The 19,721-nt window shown below is 42.3% G+C and overlaps 1 protein-coding gene and 1 pseudogene across 3 annotated transcripts; one reads left to right on the forward strand and one right to left on the reverse strand.

The window, feature by feature from the left end:
- The first annotated feature begins 389 nt into the window (after window positions 1–389).
- Window positions 390–7,025, forward strand: LOC123410399 (early nodulin-like protein 2). Of its 3 annotated transcripts, none has more exons than XM_045103337.1 (4): window positions 390–593; window positions 4,833–4,915; window positions 6,144–6,337; window positions 6,422–7,025. In XM_045103337.1, the coding sequence occupies exons 1-4, from the start codon at window positions 506–508 to the stop codon at window positions 6,456–6,458; spliced, it is 402 nt and encodes a 133-aa protein (XP_044959272.1). In that variant the 5' UTR covers window positions 390–505; the 3' UTR covers window positions 6,459–7,025. The 3 variants fall into 3 exon arrangements, with proteins under 3 accessions (XP_044959272.1, XP_044959269.1, XP_044959270.1); XM_045103334.1 differs by having other exon boundaries at window positions 408–593; window positions 6,148–6,337; window positions 6,422–6,909; XM_045103335.1 differs by lacking the exon at window positions 390–593 and adding an exon at window positions 4,458–4,683 and having other exon boundaries at window positions 6,148–6,337; window positions 6,422–6,909.
- Window positions 764–4,565, reverse strand: LOC123410398 (annotated as a pseudogene).
- Window positions 7,026–19,721: the final 12,696 nt, after the last annotated feature.

Consider the following 19,721-nt stretch of genomic DNA (forward strand, 5'->3'; position numbering starts at 1 on the left):
AATTAACACGGCAAAAGTAAAAAACATCGATTGTAAACAAAAAATCCAACGAACTGAAGTTGCAACCAAACATATATGCAGCTTTTTTACTGGGACAAAATGTAGTAAAAAATGCTTGCAGCAAAAATGACGCTGGTTGCAAGAAATTTGGACGAAAAATGTTACATCCACTAACCAGAAAAACGCGCGGGTGAGAAAAATATTGCATGGGCCGCACGCGAGGGGACGACCGACGGGTCGGTTCGGCCTGACGGGGCCCCAGGCCTGACCGGCCTGACGGGGCCTGACGGGCACGGGGTGAGAAACGATTACCTTTGTTTTATGGCCCTTGTTAAAAAAGATGGAGGACCAAATATGTATTTTTCTTTCTTCCCCGTGACCCGTCCGTGACAACAATTGGGCGAAGGCCCGGTGCTGAAAGGACCGCGCTATAGGCTGCCCGGGCTTCTACAGCGCTGGACGACGGCGGCAGAGCCTTCAGGCTTGCGACGATAGGATAGGGCCAATGTGTGGCGAGGCCCCATGCAGCGGCGGCGCCAGCAGGCCCCGGCGGCAGTCGGCACGAAGCAGCGCCGCCGTTCTGCGGCGAACAGGTACACGCGTAGGCTATGTCTATCTGCTTGATCTTCTGCGGGGATTGGGCAAAATCCATCTGTGCCGACTCGGTTCGAGTTACTTTGTAGGGGAATTTAATTTTTTCGTGTGCATATTCGGGCTTTGCTTCCCATTAGGATCCAAAATCACTCTTGTAAAAAACATTTAACCCAATCTGACTGGACATTAAATCTATTGAGCTTTGTCCCTCGGGTGGTGCTTACAGAGATACTACTACTCAACAAACCTAGAGAAAAATTACACGAAATGCTACTGCAGCAAGAGAATATCAGTAATACGTTTGGAAATGCCAGTGACTGAATTCCAAAAGGAAACCACCAATAAGTTTTTTTTTTCCTGGACTCCAGTAAGGTAGTTACATCACTTTTCTTCTTAAGATACGCTTCTTTCACTAGCTGCCATCCTTCCAAATCTTTGCTTCATCGGGCACGCATGTGTGAGGCTGTGTGCTTGATTCTAAGGATCTCGGTAGAAACTTGTCGCATATCTGGCCGGTCTTTTGGTGATGTCGTGGAGCAAGAGAGGCCGATTGTAATCAGTGGGATAACACAATCCTTCATCAGGTCAGCTGCATTGCTGTCATCTTGTAGCATTGTGGGATCAACGACCTCATGAATATTCCTTGTAAATGCTCTATCTACAAATTCATGAAGGCTTATACCATCAGTGAATTTGTCATCAGTTGGACTGCACCCTGTTATCAGTTGTAACAGAAGCACCCCAAAACTGTAGACATCGCCCTTGGTTGATATATGTCCACTCATGCCATACTCTGCACTTACATTTATGAACGGAATGAAATTAGAGGATCATCACTGTTTGTGCAACTCTATAAAGAACTTATAGAACTAATATCTTGCAAATAAGGTTATCTCACCTGGTGGGATGTATCCTATGGATCCTTTTAGGCGGCACGAACTTGCTGAGCTATCTTGATGTGCATTTGATGTACTGAACTCAAATCTTGCTAGGCCAAAGTCGATGACGTACGCAGCCATATCAAGACCCAAAAGAATATTGCTTGGCTTCAAGTCGCAATGTATAATTGGAGATGCACACTGGTTGTGAAGATAATCCAAAGCAAATGCTACATCCAAGGCTATATTAATCCTTTGGCTTAATGACAGAATCTTTCTTTCACCATCTTCATGGTCCTCCAGGTGTAGCCACATCTCTAGGTTCCCATTTGGCATGTATGGGAACACTAGGGCCTTGAAATCTGCCCCAGTATGATCCACTGAAGAGCATGAAGTAATGATTTTTACAAGATTTCGATGCCGTACATTACGAAGGGCTTCACACTCTGCTATGAAGCTCCTATGTGCTCCATAAATGTCAAGGTCAAAAATCTTGATGGCAACTTGATCTTCTTGAAACTGCAAACTGCCCTTATAAACCCTTCCAAATGATCCAGAACCAATTAAGTTTGCAGAAGAGAATCTATCTGTTGCCTTTACAATGTCTTCATATGATATCCTTTTTGTGTGTTCATTGACTTGTTGCAAATAGAGATTGGCTTGCATTCTCTTCCGATAAATTATCGCAATACATGAGAAAATAATCATAGTGACGCCAACAATGGGCAACACAATCTCCAGGACAAGAACATATGACTTGTGTTTTCTTTTCTTGTCACTCAGTGCAGGGCAAAGGGACATACCTCCTGTTGGAATGCTTGTACACAGCTGATAATTTCTTTCAATTGATACTGCACCAGCAATGTCAAAAACACCACCTCTCGGAATTGCTCCATGAAAATGGTTGAAGGATAAATTGAGGTATTGGAGGTGTTTCAAGGATTTGAGGGGCTCTGGTATTTCTCCGGACAAATTGTTCCGAGAAATATCCATAAATTTTATGTTGGATAATCTGGCAAAAGACTGTGGAATGCTTCCTATAAAGAAGTTGCTTTGCATCTCAAGATACTCCAGATCCACACACTGGCCAAGAGTTGCTGGTATGTTGCCAGACAGCATGTTATTTGACATGTTCATTTTCTTCAGATGAATGAGATTGCCGACGTCAGGCATTTCTCCAGAGAAGTAATTGTGTGACAAGTCCAACTCTTCAGAAAGTGTAGAGATTTTGAAGATTTTGCTTGGTATACGCCCATCTAGTGAGTTGTGAGCAAGGTTGAGTATACTGAGTTGAGTGCAATGTGCTATACTTGCAGGTATGCTTCCACTGAAGTTGTTCCAATCCAATTTCAGCATACTCAGCTGGACAAGATTGCCAATAGTATCTGGAATCTGGCCTGAAAGCCGGTTTTCTGCAAAGGATAGATAGACCAATCTATGCAGTTTCCCAAGTGTTGGTGGTATATTTCCAGTGAGAAGATTGTTACCCATGTACAAATTATTGAGGCTCTTAAGGTTGCCAATCTCTGGTGGTATAGGCCCATAAATTTTATTGCTACTTAGCCACAATGACTCGAGACTATTGGAAAGATTGCCAATAGAACTTGGTAATTTCCCTTGGAGATTGTTTCCATCCAGCCCCAGCGTACTCAACCCGGAGCAATTTGATAGTGAAGAGACAAAGCCCCAATCACCTGCCTCTAGTTTGTTGTGTCCCAGATCAAGTTTCTCTAAATTCTGCAGTGAACCGAAGAATGGTATCAATCCAGTAAACCTATTATTATCCAGATGAAGCATGCGTAGGCCGTATGCTTTGAGAAGAGAGGCTGCGATTGGGCCATCAAAACTGTTTGCTGATAGTACTAATCTCTGAATATTTGGAAGCGTGTGGCCGATGTCGAAGGGTAATTTTCCGACAAGAGAGTTTTTTGCTATGGCAAGAACTGTGAGGGATGACATGTTGAATAAAGACAATGGGACTGGCCCAGATAAGTTGTTTATGTCCAAGGTCAATGTCTCTAGTGTAGGAATATAACCTAAGCTCTCCGGGATGCTCCCAACGAACTGATTTTCTGCAAGGCGAAGATGAACCAGGGAGGACATGTTGCCTAGTGAGGAAGGTATTATTCCTGAAAGATGGTTCTTCCTTAAGTAGAGATATTTAATTGGGGGAGATATGGCAGTAACAGAAGGTATTGAACCAACAAAACTGTTCTGTTGGAGGCAAATAGCAATAAGTGAAGAAGTGGTGAAGAGAGCATTTGGGAGTTTTCCAGTAAAATTATTTTTCATGAGTCTAAGTACTTGAAGAGATGAACTATTTGCTAGGAAATCTGGGATGACCCCTGAGAGAGCATTGCTCCCAAGATCGACATATGTGAGATGAGGGCTGCTGCCTAAAGACGGAGGTATGTTGCCGGTAAGCCCAGTCCTAGCGATAACTAGCATGCGCAGTTCAGGGAGATTCCCAAAAGCAGAAGGGATGCTTCCTTGGAGCTTGTTGTTGCTAAGGTTAATCTCTTGAAGATGCTTGCATTGACTAAGGCTAGGTGGGATGTGTCCGTGGAGGGAATTATTCCACAAACCAAGGATTTGGAGTTGCGAACACCCAGAGAGTTGAGACGGGATGGTACCTTCCAAAGTGTTCATGCTGAGGTTGAGGTCGTGGAGCCGGCTCAGGAGGCCAAGCTCTGATGGTATGCCGCCATTGAAGCTATTATTTGACAGCTGCAGCCTTGTAAGAGAGGTCAGGTTGGTAATGCACGGTGATATGGAGCCTGAGATACCTTCTGACTCGAGGTCTAGTGCAATCACACGACGAGGAGACAGTGTGCTGCAGGTGACCCCATGCCACTCGCACACCTCCAAGGACGTGTTACTCCATGAAGCTAAAACTCCTGCCGAACTCGAGAGCCGGGACTTGAAGCAGAGGAGGGATTGCCTATCATTTTCGGTTTCGTCGCAGATGGCTAGTGGCAGTGGCAGGCAGCAAAAAAGGGCAAAGAGGTGTAGAGACCAAACAAAACCTGGGAACAAGACACCGGAAGATGCCATTGTTATTGTTTGCAGGAGTATGTGGATGAAAGCTCTCATTTGTAAGAGGATGTTTAAGTACTCAACTAAGGAGAGGGACAGACTCTGCGGTCAAGGATCGATACGGTGGGAACTGGGATGATGCATGACCGCATGCCTTTGGACCAGATTTGGGATTGTAAGTAGTAGTGGTTCAAGCCCCCCCACTTGTAGAATATCACTCTACTACTGATATTAAGCCCTCCCACTTGTAGAATACTATTACTCTACTACTGATATTATGTGCATGCATTTGGACGCTAACAGATTTGACCTTTCACTTGTCAGACAGGGACAGCCTGGCAGGACGATGCGTTCAACCTCTGCTCACATTGGATTGTCCCAGCCCCACCCTCCAACAGCAGCATGAGGTACAGTATGAACTCACGCTTCATCTTGAAGAATAATGAACACATAGCACCGCCCCGGAAGTTACCTCGGCGAGATTTGACATCCCTGATATAGAAATGCATGAATACCCATATACTATATGATTAATCTTCTTAGGATTGGAGGCCTCACAATCATTTGAGGTCTCCAATTATAATTTGGTCATTCGATTTTTACTGGGTCAACAATTTCTCAAACCCTTTCATTTATTTTTTTATACAATACACTATGCTTTCTAATTTTTAAATCTTCACGATTAATTGAGCCTTCAATTTAGACTTTGGTCACTCGGTTTTGATCGGGTCAACAATTTCTCAAAGAGCTATCCTATTTAATCATTTTAATTTTCGATGCTTCATAATTTTAAACCTTTTTATTCGATTGAGGTATTCAATTTTGGATTTGGTTTACGACTTTAATCGGGCCAACAATTTTCATCTGGCCTATAAAAACATATCAACCCCTCGCAGACTCATATCACCCATACAAAAGCGTCACCATGTGCTACTATAGCACGGATATAGTATATGCAACCAACAATGAAAAAATATCTTTACATAAACATGGGTTGATTAGCGGATAACATAGAATCACACCGCAAAAGACCCACCAAATAACTGCATTATAAATAAACGTAAAACACACTCCATCGTTTCCCACCGGCCAAACTAAATACTCCACCAGTTTTAAAATATAAGGGTTATTAGATTTTTGGAAAGTATTTTTTTTAAATTTTGACCAAGTTTAGAGCCAAAAATATAAACATCCACAATTTTAAGCAAAAAATATGAAAACTCATTTCATGACGAATCTAATAACACTGATTTGATATTATGAATTTTGACATATTTCATTATAAATTTGATCAAACTTAAAAAGGTTTGACTTTTCAAAAAAGTAACACACCATATATTTAAAGTAGAGTGGGTAAAGAAATTTCAGAACTCTAACAAATTCAATGATGCAACAAAGCGGGTACAAACCTTCTAGTACAGGTAACTTGGAATGAATGGTATGGTCGCTGGCTGAAGTATGAACGCACGCATTAGCTAATGGAATCATTGGGAGAGGTAGCTTTAGGTGCCTCGTTGAGACGTTGACTTGCGACATTTCTGATGTCCGAATGCATAAAAGACCCTGTAAGCGGCTGCCTCAGATACTTCATTTTGACACAACCACTCTCGACTCTGTCTCAATTCATTTGCCTAGCTAGCTAATGGGGATGGCACTTCCACGGTCGTCCCTGTCTCTGCGCTCCCTGCTGCTGCTCATGTCGCAGAGGAAGCCACATCGGAGCTCTTTCTTCTCCTCCTCGGCAGGCCCCGGCCCCGCCGCCGTTCTGCCTGCGGCTCCAGGAACTGGCACTCCGGTTGCTCCTGCCGTCCAGCCTCCAGCCGCTCCAGGTAACTTGCTATGCTGCTAACCGAATGTTCCTAATGGTACGCACCTGACGCGTGAGCCTAATGGTCTGATGCATAAACGTGTAGCCGAGGAGCCATCAGCACATACCCTGGAAGATCCTAAACATCCAGTTCTCGGTGGTTCATGTAGCACGCCTCAACCTGTGACCTGCGAGCCATCGCCGAAAACACATCCTGATGACAAAGTTTGCAAAGATTCTGATCTTCCAGTTCCTGGTGGTGCGCGTAACTCTTCCCGCGATGAGCCGCCACGATCATCTGGTGGAACTAGCGATATAGGCGCTAGAAACCCCGTCGAGCCCTGAGAGTTCGCCTACGGACCTTAAATCGTGTACTCCTTCATCAGGCATCTACCGTACGAACTGCACAAGTCCTCCGTTTCCGGAAGAATACTGAATTGCCAACTGTTCGGGCGCTACGAGCAAATGCTAGTTGTGATTACTGCCGTGTTACGTCCGTGTGGACATGTAATCTCAGTGCTGTCATATGATTGATCTTTTGTACTGTTCCAATCTACTTTTACCAAATAAAGGTGTGTGCTAGATTTTCGTTTTGATAGGTATGATGTACCTCATACATTATTGATCTTTTTTGCTCTTACGAGTTAAGAGTATACATGTGTACAGTTCATTTCGGGGGGAAAAGAACATATAGTACTACGTGCAGTCAACATACGTTTTCGATGGGAAATGGGACGTTGACATCCATCGTCCATGAACGCGTGTTCTGCTCAGGGATTAATACGACTTGAATTTGTTGGAGGTCAGTCGTTGATCTGATCCACTTGTAGTACGTTAGCAGGTTGTTCCTTGCTAGGTATGGATGGATTCCTAGCAACCGAGATTGACTATACATCTATCGAGACGAGATTGACTATACATCTATCAAGACAAGCGTATTGACTTTTATTTTAGAGTAAGTAACAAAAATGTTGGTGCGTTACAGCAGGAGAAAGAAATCACACATAGGGCCACCGACTCCCCTCTCCTCCTCCTATCCCTCAAGATGGGAACGGGCCGGGTCACCCGGCCCAAAAAGTCAAAAGCCAATGGGTCAGATGGATTGACCTTGAATCATATAAGGCAATGGGTCAGATCGGATCACTGACCCGACAATCATATAAGGCAATGGGTCAGATCGGGTCACTGACCCGACCCAAAAATTCAAAGGCCAATGGGTCAGATGGATTGACCTTTAATCATATAAAGCAATGGGTAAGATGGATTGGCCTTGAATCATATATGGGTCAGTGGAGCCGGCACCGTACGACTCGATGGGTCAGACGGGTCGACCCATGTGAACCAATGAGACACAAAACAACAGGCATGAATATACGTATTGTCTAAATGGATCAGTATGTGAGGCCATTTGATATCCTCGTGTTACATTATCTGAAGTTCTGAACCAAGGACGCAACAGTGTGCATGCATACATATAGGCATATTGCCACGGCCAGTACACTATGGCTAATTATTTCCCGTAATGAGGCATCTAATGGGGTGTACATCAGCTCATCTGTGTGCGAACATGATGAGTGAAAAAATCGAAAGAGGAAGAGGACGGGATGAGTAATACACGAGGACACCAAACGTGTGTAAAAAAATGCTAAAATTTGGGCCGACCTCTTGTATCCAATGGGTCACCGAGGCCAGAAAATTCTAATGAAGGGTCGATCCATGGCCTCGCATATTGACCTTGGGGCCATCAGATCGAGTCCAAGGCAAGGTCCGGGTCGACCCATTCCCATCTTGACCTATCCCCCTCCCTTGCCCCTGCCAGGAGGTGTGAGCAGGTGAAGCCCGGTCGTCGTTGGCGACGGCGGGGCCCCTTCGTGTCCTTGCGCGGGATGTGTGACACGGGCTGGATCTCATGTGTCGGGATGCGGCACTAGATGCCTGGCACGGCTGCACGGGCGCGTCAGAGTTGGTCGGCAATAGTGCATGGCAACAGTGCGACGAGCGTCATGGTGGTGCAGGCGGGATGGTGGTGATGGCGGAGGCTGCTTCGTCCGCTGCCAGTCGCGGGCGGCCTCCCTTGTCGTGGCTCACTGGTGGGTCGAGGGGGCTATGTAGTCCTCGTCCAGTCAGGCCCTTGCGGCACTTTGCACGGGAGGGCCTCCCTAGTGGCCACCCTTGGCTGCGGCCGCAGCTGTTTTGCCCCCCCTACAGTTCGCCATCGGGCGGCTACCGGTTGTTAGACAAGATTGATAGAACATGACTCCTGTTAAATCTCTAGTTTAAATTCTTCTCCTCAATTCGTGATGTACTTGGACGCATACTTGCGATAGTCCACAACTTGTAAGCCAAGGCAAATCTTCTATATAATCAGATGCGGCCCGGACAAGGGGTTTAATGATTTGCTACCTCTTAAGCTTGCGTTGGTTTTCCATTGAAGAGGAAAGGGTGATGCAGCAAAGTAGATAAGTATTCCGTGAGTTTGTTGAGAACCAAGCTATCAATCCAGTAGGAGGAACAAGCAAGGCCCCAATCGTAGTAGCTACACAAATAATCAAACTCTTCACCCAACGCTAAAAAAAGGGGTTGTAAATCCCTTCAGAGTTATTTGCAAGGATGAGATCCGATAGAGATAGATATAAAAGATTGCGGAAACAAAAGTAAATAAATTGCAGCCAGATATTTTGGGTATTTTTGGTTTATAGATCTGAAAGTATAATATGGAAAATAGGTCTGGAGACCATAGGTTTCACTAGAGGCTTCTCTCATGAAGGAAAATAATATGGTGGACGAATAATTATGTCGAGCGATTGGTAGTAAAGCGAATAATTATGAAGATATTCAAGGCAATGATTATGCATATAGGCATCACGTCCGTGTCAAGTAGACCGAAACGATTATGCATCTACTACTATTACTCCACACATCGATCGACTCCTGTCTGCATCTAGAGTATTAAGTTCATGAAGAACAGAGTAACACATTAAGTAAGATGACATGATGTAGAGGGATAAACTCAAGCAATATGATGAAAACCCCATCTTTTTATCCTCGACGGCAATAATACAATACGTGCCTCGCTACCCCTACTATGTCACTGGTGAGGACACCGCAAGATTGAAACCAAAACTAAGCACTTCTCCCATTGCAAGGATTACCAATCTAGTTGGCCAAACCAAACCAATAACTCGAAGAGACTTGCTAAGATATGAAATCATGCATATAAGAATTTAGAAGAGATACAAATAATATTCAAAGCTAATCTGAACATAAACTCATAATTCGTCGGATCTCGACAAACACACCACAAAAGAGTATTACATCGGATAGATTTCCATGAAGATCATGAAGAACATGGTATAGAAGATCAAAGAGAGAGAAGAAGACATCTAGCTACTAGATATGGAACCGTAGGTCTATGGTGAACTACTCAAGCATCATCGAAGGGGCAATGGAGTTGATGTAGATGACCTCCGTGATCAATTCCCTCTCCGGCAGATTATCGGAAAAGGCTCCCAGATTGGGTCTCACGGGAACAGAGGCTCCCGGCGGTGGAAAAGTATTTTCGTGGCTCTCTTTTGCAATGGGGGAATACTTGGGAATTTATATGCCGAAGAATAGGGTTAGGTGGCCTGCAGGTGACCCACAAGCTAGGGGGCTGATAACCCACAAGTATAGGGGATCGCAACAGTTTTCGAGGGTAGAGTATTCAACCCAAATTTGTTGATTCGACACAAGGGGAAGCCAAAGAATATTCTCGAGTATTAGCAGTTGAGTTGTCAATTCAACCACACCTGAAAGACTTAGTATCCGCAGCAAAGTTTTAGTAGCAAAGTAGTGTGATAGCAACGGTAGCAACGGTAACAGTAGCAGCAGTGACAACAGTAGCGGTAACAGTAGCAGCAGTGACAGCAGTAGCGACAAAGTAACGTAGCAAGGACCAGTAGAAAAAATTCGTAGGCATTGGATCGGTGATGGATAATTATGCCGGATGACATTCATCATGTAACAGTTATAACATGGGGAGATATGTAACTAGCTCCAGTTCGTCAATGTAATATAGGCATGTATTCCGTATATAGTCATACGTGCTTATGAAAAGAACTTGCATGACATCTATTGTCCATCCCTCCCGCGGCAGCGGGGTCCTAATGGAAACTACGGGATATTAAGGTTCTCCTTTTAATAGAGAACCGGAACAAAGCATTAGCACTTAGTGAATACATGAACTCCTCATACTATGGTCATCTCCGGGAGTGGTTCCGGCTATTGTCACTCCGGGGTTGTCGGGTCATAACACATAGTAGGTGACTACAACTTGCAAGATAGGATCAAGAACACACATATATTGACGAGAACATAATAGGTTCAGATCTGAAATCATGACACTCGGGCCCTAGTGTCAAGCATTAAGCATGGCAAAGTAGTAGCAACATCAATCTCAGAACATAGTGGATACTAGGGATCAATCCCCATCAAAACTAACTCGATTACATGATAGATCTCATCCAACCCATCACCGTTCAGCAAGCCTACGATGAGATTACTCACGAACGGTGAAGAGCATCATGGAATTAGCGATGAAGGAAGGTTGGTGATGACGACGGTGATGATCTCCCCTCTCCGGAGCCTAGAACGGACTCCAGATCTGCCCTCCAGAGGAAGAACAGGTGGTGGCGGTGCCTCCTTATCGTAAAACGCGATGAACTCTCCTCCTTGATTTTTTTCCGGACGAAAAGGACTAAATAGAGCTGGAGTTGGAGGCGGCGGAGCCCCGAGGGCCCCACAAGCCTGCTAGGCGCGACCAGAGGGGGCGCCTCCTGGGCTTGTGGGCTCCTGGCTCCACGCCTCTGGTTGATTCTTGCGCCAGTATTTTTTATATATTCCACAAAAAATCCTCGTAAATTTCCAGGTCATTCCGAGAACTTTTATTTCTGCGCAAAAACAACACCATGGCAATTCTGCTGAAAAGCGTTAGTCCGAGTTAGTTCCATTCAAATCATGCAAATTAGAGTCCAAAACAAGGGCGAAAGAGTTTGGAAAAGTAGATACGATGGAGACGTATCAGGGGCGCGCCCCCCTAGGGCACGTCCTGCAGGCTTGTGGCCTCCCGGCAGGTGCCCTGCACCCTACTCCAAGTCTTCTCGGTTTCTTCTGGTCCAAGAAAAATCGTTCCGGAAATTTATTCTATTTGGACTCCATTTAATATCCCTTATCTGCAATACTCCAAAATGTGAAAAAAACAGAAACTGGCATTAGGCTCTAGACTAATAGGCTTGTTCCAAAAATAATATAAAGTAGTATATTAATGCATATAAACATCCAAAGCAGATAATATAATAGCATGGAATAATAAAAAATTATAGATACGTTGGAGACGTATCAAGCATCCCCAAGCTTAATTCCTGCTCGTCCTCGAGTAGGTAAATGATAAAAACAGAATTTTTGATGTGAAATGCTAGCTAACATATTTATCCATGTAATATTCTCTATTGTGCCATGAATATTCAGATCCATAACATTCAAAACAAAAGTCTAATATTGACATAAAAACAATAATACTTCAAGCATACTAATAAGGCAATTGCTTCCTTTCAGAATAACATGGTCTTAGAAAGTTATCCCTACAAAATCATATGGTCTCGCTATGCTCCATCTTCACCACACAAAGTATCTAAATCATGCACCCCCCCGATGATAATCAAGCAATGTTTCACACTTTTTATGTTCTCAAACCTTTTCAACTCTCACACAATACATGAGCGTGAGCCATGGATATAGCACTATAGGTGGAATAGAGTATGGTGGAGGTTGCAAAAAAAGGAAGAAGATAGTCTCACATCAACTAGGCATATCAACGGGCTATGTAGATGCCCATCAAAGATATCAATGTGAGTGAGTAGGGATTGCCATGCAACAAATGCACTAGAGCTATAAGTGTATGAAAGCTCAAAAAGGAAACTAAGTGGTTGTGCAAAAGATGTAATTCCACTAGTTATATGAAAATGATAAAATAGGAGACTCTCTATGAAGAACATGGTGCTACTTTGAAGCACAAGTGTGGAAAAAGATAGTAGCATTGTCCTTTCTCTCTTTCTCTCATTTCCCCCTTTTTTTTTCTTTTTTTGATGGGCTTATTTGGCCTTCTTTATTTTTATGGGCTTCACTGGCCTCTTTTATTTTTTGCAAAGTCCGGAGACTCATCCCAACTTGTGAGGGAATCATAGCCTCCATCATCCTTTTCTCACACGGGACAATGCTCTAGTAATGCAAATCATCACACTTTTATTTACTTACAACTCAAAGATTACAACTTGATATCTAGAACAAAATATGACTCTATAAGCAATATGAAAGTGATGGTGCGAGTCATAAAAAACGGGACGGTGGTGTTGCATGGTAATATATCTCGGAATGACTATGAAAATGCCATAATAGGGATATGGTGGCTGTTTTGAGGAAAATATATGGTGGCTGTTTTTAGGAAGGTAGGTTTAATGTACCGACGAGAGTTGCGCGGTACTAGAGAGGCTAACAAAGGTGGAAGGGTGAGAATGCGTATAATCCATGAACTCAACATTAGTCATAAAGAACTCACATACTTGTTGCAAAAGCCTATTAGTTATCAAAGCAAAGTATAAGACGCATGTTCCTAGGAGAAGGGTTAGTAGGAGTTAACCATCGCGCGATCCCGACCTCCACATAAAGGTTGACAATCATTAAACAAATCATGCTCCGACTTCATCACATAACGGTTCACCATACGTGCATGCTACGGGAATCACAAGCTTTAACACAAGTATTTCTTCTAATTCACAATTACTTACTAGCATGACTCTCATATTACCATCTTCATATCTCAAAACTATATGCAAGGAATCAAACTTCTCATCATATTCGATGCACTTAATATGAAAGTTTTTATTATATCCCTCTTGGATGCCTATTATATTAGTACTAAATTCATAACCTAAACCAATTACCATGATGTTTAAAGAACTCAAAATAATATAAGTGAGGTACGAGAGTTTAATAATTTCTATAAAACACAACACCGTCGTGTTCTAAAAGATATAGGTGAAGCACTAGAGCAACATTGCCTAGCTCAAAAGATATAAGTGAAGCACAAAGAGTATTCTAATAAATTCACGATTCAGCGTGTCTCTCTCAAAAGATGTGTGCAGCAAGGATGATTGTGGCAAACTGAAAAGTAAAGACTCATATCATACAAGACTCTCCAAGAAAAACACATATCATGCGCTGAATAAAAATATAGCCTCAAGTAAATTTACCGATGGATTGAAGATGAAAGAGGGGATGCCTTCCGGGGCATCCCCAATCTTAGGCTCTTTGGCATCCTTGAATATGGCTTGGGGTTCCTTGGGCATCCCCAAGCTTAGGCTCTTGCCACTCCTTATTCCGTAGTCCATCCAATCTTTACCCAAAACTTGAAAACTTCACAACACAAAACTAAACAGAAAACTCATGAGATCCGTTAGTATAAGAAAAATAAATCACCACTTTAGCTACTGTTGTGAACTCATTCTTTATTTATATTGATGTAATATTTACTGTATTCCAACTTCTCCATGGTTCATACCCCCTGATACAACCCATAGATTCATCAAAATAAGCAAACAACACAAAGAAAACAGAATCTGTCAAAAACAGAACAGTCTATAGCAATTTGTTTACTTAGAATAGTTCAGTAACTCCAAAACTTCTGAAAAATTAGGAAAGTCTAGGAAATTTGTAAATCAATCTTGTGTACAAATTTCATATCAAAATAATATTCAAGTGAATTTACAAAATTCCTGGACTGATAGCAAAAGTTTCCGTTTTTAGCAAAATCAACTTGCAAACACCGTAGACCATCGAAAGGTCTTACTTGGTTCAAACACTAATTAAAACAAGAAAACACAATTATTACAGAGGTAATAATGTGTGCATCACTCAAAAACAAAAGCAAAAAACAAAATCATAAAAATAATATTGGGTTGCCTCCCAACAAGCGTTATTGTTTAACGCCCTAGCTAGGCATAACGATTTCAATGATGCTCGCATAAAGGTAAAGAACTGAAACATAAATAGAGCATCATGAATCACATGTCAAGCATATTTAAGTCTAATCCACTTCCTATGCATAGGTATTTTTTGAGCAAACAAACTATGGGAACAAGAATCAATTAGTATAGGAAGGGAAAATAAGTATAACTTCAAAATTTCCAACACGTAGAGAAGAAACTTGATATTATTGCAATATGTAAAAGCATATGTTACTCTCTCATAATAATTTTCAGTAGCATTATGAATAAATTCAACAATATAGCTATCACATAAAGCATTATTTTCTTGATGCACATGCATAAATGTCTTACAATCTTCCAAGGTAGTGGGATTAACATTAACTAAAGTCATGACCTCCCCAAACCCACTTTTATCAAAAAATTCATAAGATTGAACACTCTCCAAATATGTGGGATTATTTTTACCTAAAGTTGACACTCTTCCAAACTCACTTTCGATATCATAATCATCAAGAGTATTAAATAAATTATCAAGATCATAAGAAGCATTATCACCCCAATCATGATCATTGGAATAAGTAGTGGTCATGGCAGACTCATCAAATATAGCACCCCAAGCTTGTGGGTTTGCATATCATTAGCACACTTGATATTAATAGAATTTATAACAATGTCATTTCAATCATGATTTTCATTCAAGGAAACATCGTGAATCCCTTCATCGCAATTTTTAGATTCACGAATCTCAAGCAAACTTCATGGAGATAATCAAGTACACTCAACTCACTAGCAATTGGTTCATCATAATTGGATCTCTTGAAAAATTAGCAAGTGTATGTGGATCCATATCAATAGATTTTTAGCAAGCAAAGATGCAAGCAAATAAAAGGCACATGGTAACACAAGTAGACAAAAAGATATGCGGCGAGAAAAAGGCGAATAAAACAGCAAATTGGTGAAGTGGGGGAGAGGAAAACGAGAGGAAAATAATGTAAATGCAAGAGATGAGTTTGTCATGGGTACTTGGTAGGCTTGATCTTGCTATGTATCCCCATCAGCAACGATGCAAGAAATCCTTCTTGCTACCTCTTGAGCCTGCGTTGGTTTTCCCTTGAAGAGGAAAGGATGATGCAACGAAGTAGATAAGGATTTCCCTCAGTTTGTTGAGAACCAAGGTATCAATCGAGTATGAGGATCAAGCAAGGCCCCAATCGTAGTACCTACGCAAATAATCAAATTCTTGCACCCAACACTAAAAGGGGTTGTTAATACCTTCAGAGTTATTTGTAAGGATGAGAACTGATAGAGATAGATATAAAAGATTGTAGCGACCCGACTCAAGACGAGTCAAGCCTCTGTGTATCTGTGCCATCCCTGGATCAGTATGCTGGCACACACAGTACATCAATGTATATATCAAAGAGCAATGACATGTAAATAGCGTAAAACTGATATATACCTTAATTATTTCAGCGGAAGCAGTCAAGGGAGTGGAGTCCCAATAAACACCAATGGCAAGTTGAGTGTAGACCGTAACCCTGAATCGTACTCTTACTCGTCGAAAAAATATCTGCAACATAAGACGTTGCAGCCGTGTAGGTCAGCATATTGAATATGCCGGCAAGTCACATAAGAGAGGGGTGAAAAGTAATCATCTATACTATATGCATATATGGCAGGTGAGGCTATAAGTTTTTAGCGAAAAGCAAGTTTTCTCCTACTACAAGAGGGGGCTAAAAGCAAAATGTTACTACATAGTTGGTTGTTAACGAGATGGTTCCGCCAACCAATTCTCGTACCCGAGTTGTCAATAATTACCCTCATCAAATATATTTAATGGTGTTGAGAAATCCAGATAACTTCAGTTCCTTTGGCTCAAATTGTCCATGACCGTGGACACGGCTAATCGATTAGGTTTGAGTACTCTCTAGAGTTTTGCACACGTTCCCCACAAGATTTGATCGCCTCCGAGTATGTCCTCGCACTTCAGGGTGTTTGAAGACCGGATGATCAAACATGGTCTTTCAACGGGTCCCTCTGAATCCCTGTCGGTGCCCATCCATTCCTACCGTTCTTCTACATCTGCTAGCACCGCCTCTCCAGAGTCGCCGCGTTGTCCAACCAAGCCAGAACCCATAATGACTTGTGGCTGTGCAGGTAAGCCTTGGGTCTTGAAAATACCCGTCCGTCCCTTTGAGCCTGGGTGAAGCTTTCCGCAGGATGTCATGGCCGTCCCCAGCATCCCGGGTCATCCACTGGGTTCTCCAGGGAGCCGATCAACCGTCCTTCACCCAGAGTTGCATTGCGTCCGAGGTCTTGAAAATCTTGTCTTAACCGGTCTTGATTATTTAATCAACCTCGCATCACTCGTGTTATGCACTCAACCGAAATCCCGTCTACTCAAGCATAGCAATATGAAATTTTCGTCTCGGGGCCAAGTATCGGGGTTGTTGTGTACCTACCACATGATACTACAATCTATACTAAAATTTCCAAGTACCTACTCAGCATGCAATTGGGCATAGGATGGTAGAACTATGATGCATAAAACATAGGTGATAGTATGATCAAAGTGACTTGCCTGGTGATGTTGACGAAGAAGAATTTCTCGAGAAAGTAACTTGATAGACTACTCGTCACTCTCCGATGAAATCTATATAACAAACATATCATTCACATAAGCACTCACAGTAGCAATCGTTCTAGCAATCAAAACAAACGAGAGAGCGAAAGGGAATCCGAAAGAAACTTCAAATAAGACTAGGGAGTCTTCTACCACATCAGACACTAAATAGTTTTCGTCCAACGGAAAATAATAACAGGGAACTAAGATATAAATTTAACTAAGATAAAATAGAGTATTTTTCACAAAACTTTTTCAAAGTATTTCCAAACGGGATTTGAAACAGTGGAGAAACCAATTGCAAGTTACTAAGGAACTAGAATTGATTTCATGATAACAAATAAAAATAAAATAAAAACTTGTTGCAAAACTACTGTTTAACTAACATAAACAAAACAATAATCTTCCTGAAATAATAAAGAAAATATTTTAAAACAAAGATAGAAAAGGAATTAGCCGAAATCCTAAAAGAGGTGAAACAGAAATTGTTTCACAAGAAACCATAAGCTAAAATACTCAAACAAATCTGAAATTTCTACCACTGATAAATAAGATCACTAGTGATCAGTAGCAAAAAGAATCAAATTAAAATCTATTTTTAAACTCCTGGAATAAGCAAAACAAGATTTAAACTAAATCCGATCTAATTCACATTTAGAATTTCAAACATAGAAAAATTATATGTTTTTAAAAACTACAGAAAATTTGTGAGCTACTGAAAAAAGAATCAACATCATTGGACTTATGGATCAAAAGTTATGGGCTAAAAAAATTGGAACTTTTCTGTTTTTGAACTAAACAGAAAAAAGGAAAAAACTGATTTGTGGACAGGGGGTCCACGTGGCATCTTCTGATTGGCTAAGGGGGTGTTTGCTGCGAGACATTCTAACAAACGGCCGAAATCTAACTAAAAGCTCCGGCTAATAAGTTAAGTGAACAAAAACCATCGGTCTTTGTTTAAAAACCGAAAGGGTAAGTACCTACTAATCTACACCGTTGAAAATAGATCTAAGGGTAAACCAAAAAAGAAAAAAAAAGAAAAACAGGGGGAGGAGTCTTACCGTGGCTGGGGGTAGCTCCCGTGCTGGCCATGGTGGCCGATGGTGGCTGGGGTCGGGGTGGAGCTCCGGCGAGGGTGGGGAAGGGGCCGGTGGAGGTGGGGGTGCGGTGTCGGTGGAGGAGGGGTGGGGCGGCGAGGCGGAGGGAGGGCGGCGAGGTGGAGGGGCCTGCAGGTGGGGGGGGGGGGGCGACGGGAGGAGTTCTCCCTGGCCGTGGCGGTGTGGGGGAGCAGGGGGGTGGTGGAGGAGGGGGGTGCCGAAGTGGTGGGGAGGCGCGGCAGGGGTGGGGAGGGCTCGACAGGGGCGAGGGGGAGTGCAGGGGCGATGGGTTGGGGCTCCGGTGAGCTCTCTGGTGGCCGACTCCGGCGAGGTGCAGGGGGAGGAGGAGGTGGGGAGAGGCGGCGGTTTCAACGGGAATGGAACGAGGAGGCCATGGGGCTTCTTATAGGGGCGACGGGAGAGGCTAGGAGGGAAAGAGCTTCGCGAATCCCGGAGGTGAAGATCTCTCTGTCCATGGAAGGAAGGCTCCTGTGACGTGGGGAAGAAACAGAGGAAGAAGATGATCCTCTGTTGGGCCAGTTTAGGAAACCTCTTAATGGGCCAGCAGGAGTTTCCAAATAAAAGTGATTCCTTTCCTATTTTTAAAACTAGGAAACTAAAACGATAAAAGGGAATTCAAATCAATTCGGAATAAAGAGTTTCTATATACTAAAATTACCAGAAAAATAAAATATAAAAGATGGGCATTTTTCCACGGCAAAAATAAAAACTTCAGAAAAAATTATTTTCACAAAATTGCCTAAAAGATTTATTTTCTTTTGCAAATAATTTTCAAATGACCCTCTAAGTTTTAGGGTTCAAATAACTTTCAAAATGCCCGGGTGTTTCAGGGTCATGTTCCTCCTCTCTTTTCTGTTTGACAGAATGTATTTCCCGCATTTCTTGCACGAAGAAAACGAATAGAAATGCAAAAGAATTCAAATGCAAATATCTCCGTTCAAATTATTTATAGTTGAAGAAGTCATGTCATCTTCTCTCTTTGCTTTTAAAAGATTGAATTTGAATTCACCGGAGAAGGGGAAAGTCATTTTATTCCCTCTCATTCAAAAGTTTTGAAAAGTTTCAAATTTCACACAAGTTTCAATCACTCAAGCAAACAAACAAACAATCTAATAATTATTTTAACATTCCAAAATTTGGGATGTTACAAAGATTGCAGAAAGAAAAGTAAATAAATGGTAGCAAGGTATTTTTGGTCTATAGATCTGAAAGTATAATATGGAAAATAGACCCGGGGGCCATAGGTTTCACAAGAGGCTTCTCTCATAAAGGAAAATAATACGGTGGGTGAAGAAATTACTATCGAGCAATTGATAGAAAAGCGAATAATTATGAAGATATCCAAGGCAATGATTATGCATATAGGCATCATGTCCGTGTCGAGTAGACCGAAACGATTCTGCATCTACTACTATTACTCCACACATCGACCGACTCCTGCCTGCATTTAGAGTATTAAGTTCATGAAGAACAAAGTAACGCATTAAGTAAGAAGGCATTATGTAGAGGGATAAACTCAAGCAATATGATGAAAACGCCATCTTTTTATCCTCGATGGAAACAATACAATACGTGCCTCGCTACCCCTACTATGTCACTAGGTGAGGATACCGCAAGATTGAACCCAAAACTAAGCACTTATCC

This window comes from Hordeum vulgare, chromosome 7H, assembly GCF_904849725.1.
Source record: "Hordeum vulgare subsp. vulgare chromosome 7H, MorexV3_pseudomolecules_assembly, whole genome shotgun sequence".
Classification (NCBI taxonomy): domain Eukaryota; kingdom Viridiplantae; phylum Streptophyta; class Magnoliopsida; order Poales; family Poaceae; genus Hordeum; species Hordeum vulgare.

What these genes read in the sequence shown, in the direction of transcription:
- LOC123410399 (XM_045103334.1), top strand. Translation starts at nt 506, where the DNA reads ATGTGTGGCGAGGCCCCATGCAGCGGCGGCGCCAGCAGGCCCCGGCGG. An exon ending in CCCTCCAACAGCAGCATGAG is followed by an intron (nt 4,916 to 6,147) that starts GTACAGTATGAA and finishes TTGCCTAGCTAG; the next exon opens with CTAATGGGGATGGCACTTCC. An exon ending in CCAGCCTCCAGCCGCTCCAG is followed by an intron (nt 6,338 to 6,421) that starts GTAACTTGCTAT and finishes ATAAACGTGTAG; the next exon opens with CCGAGGAGCCATCAGCACAT.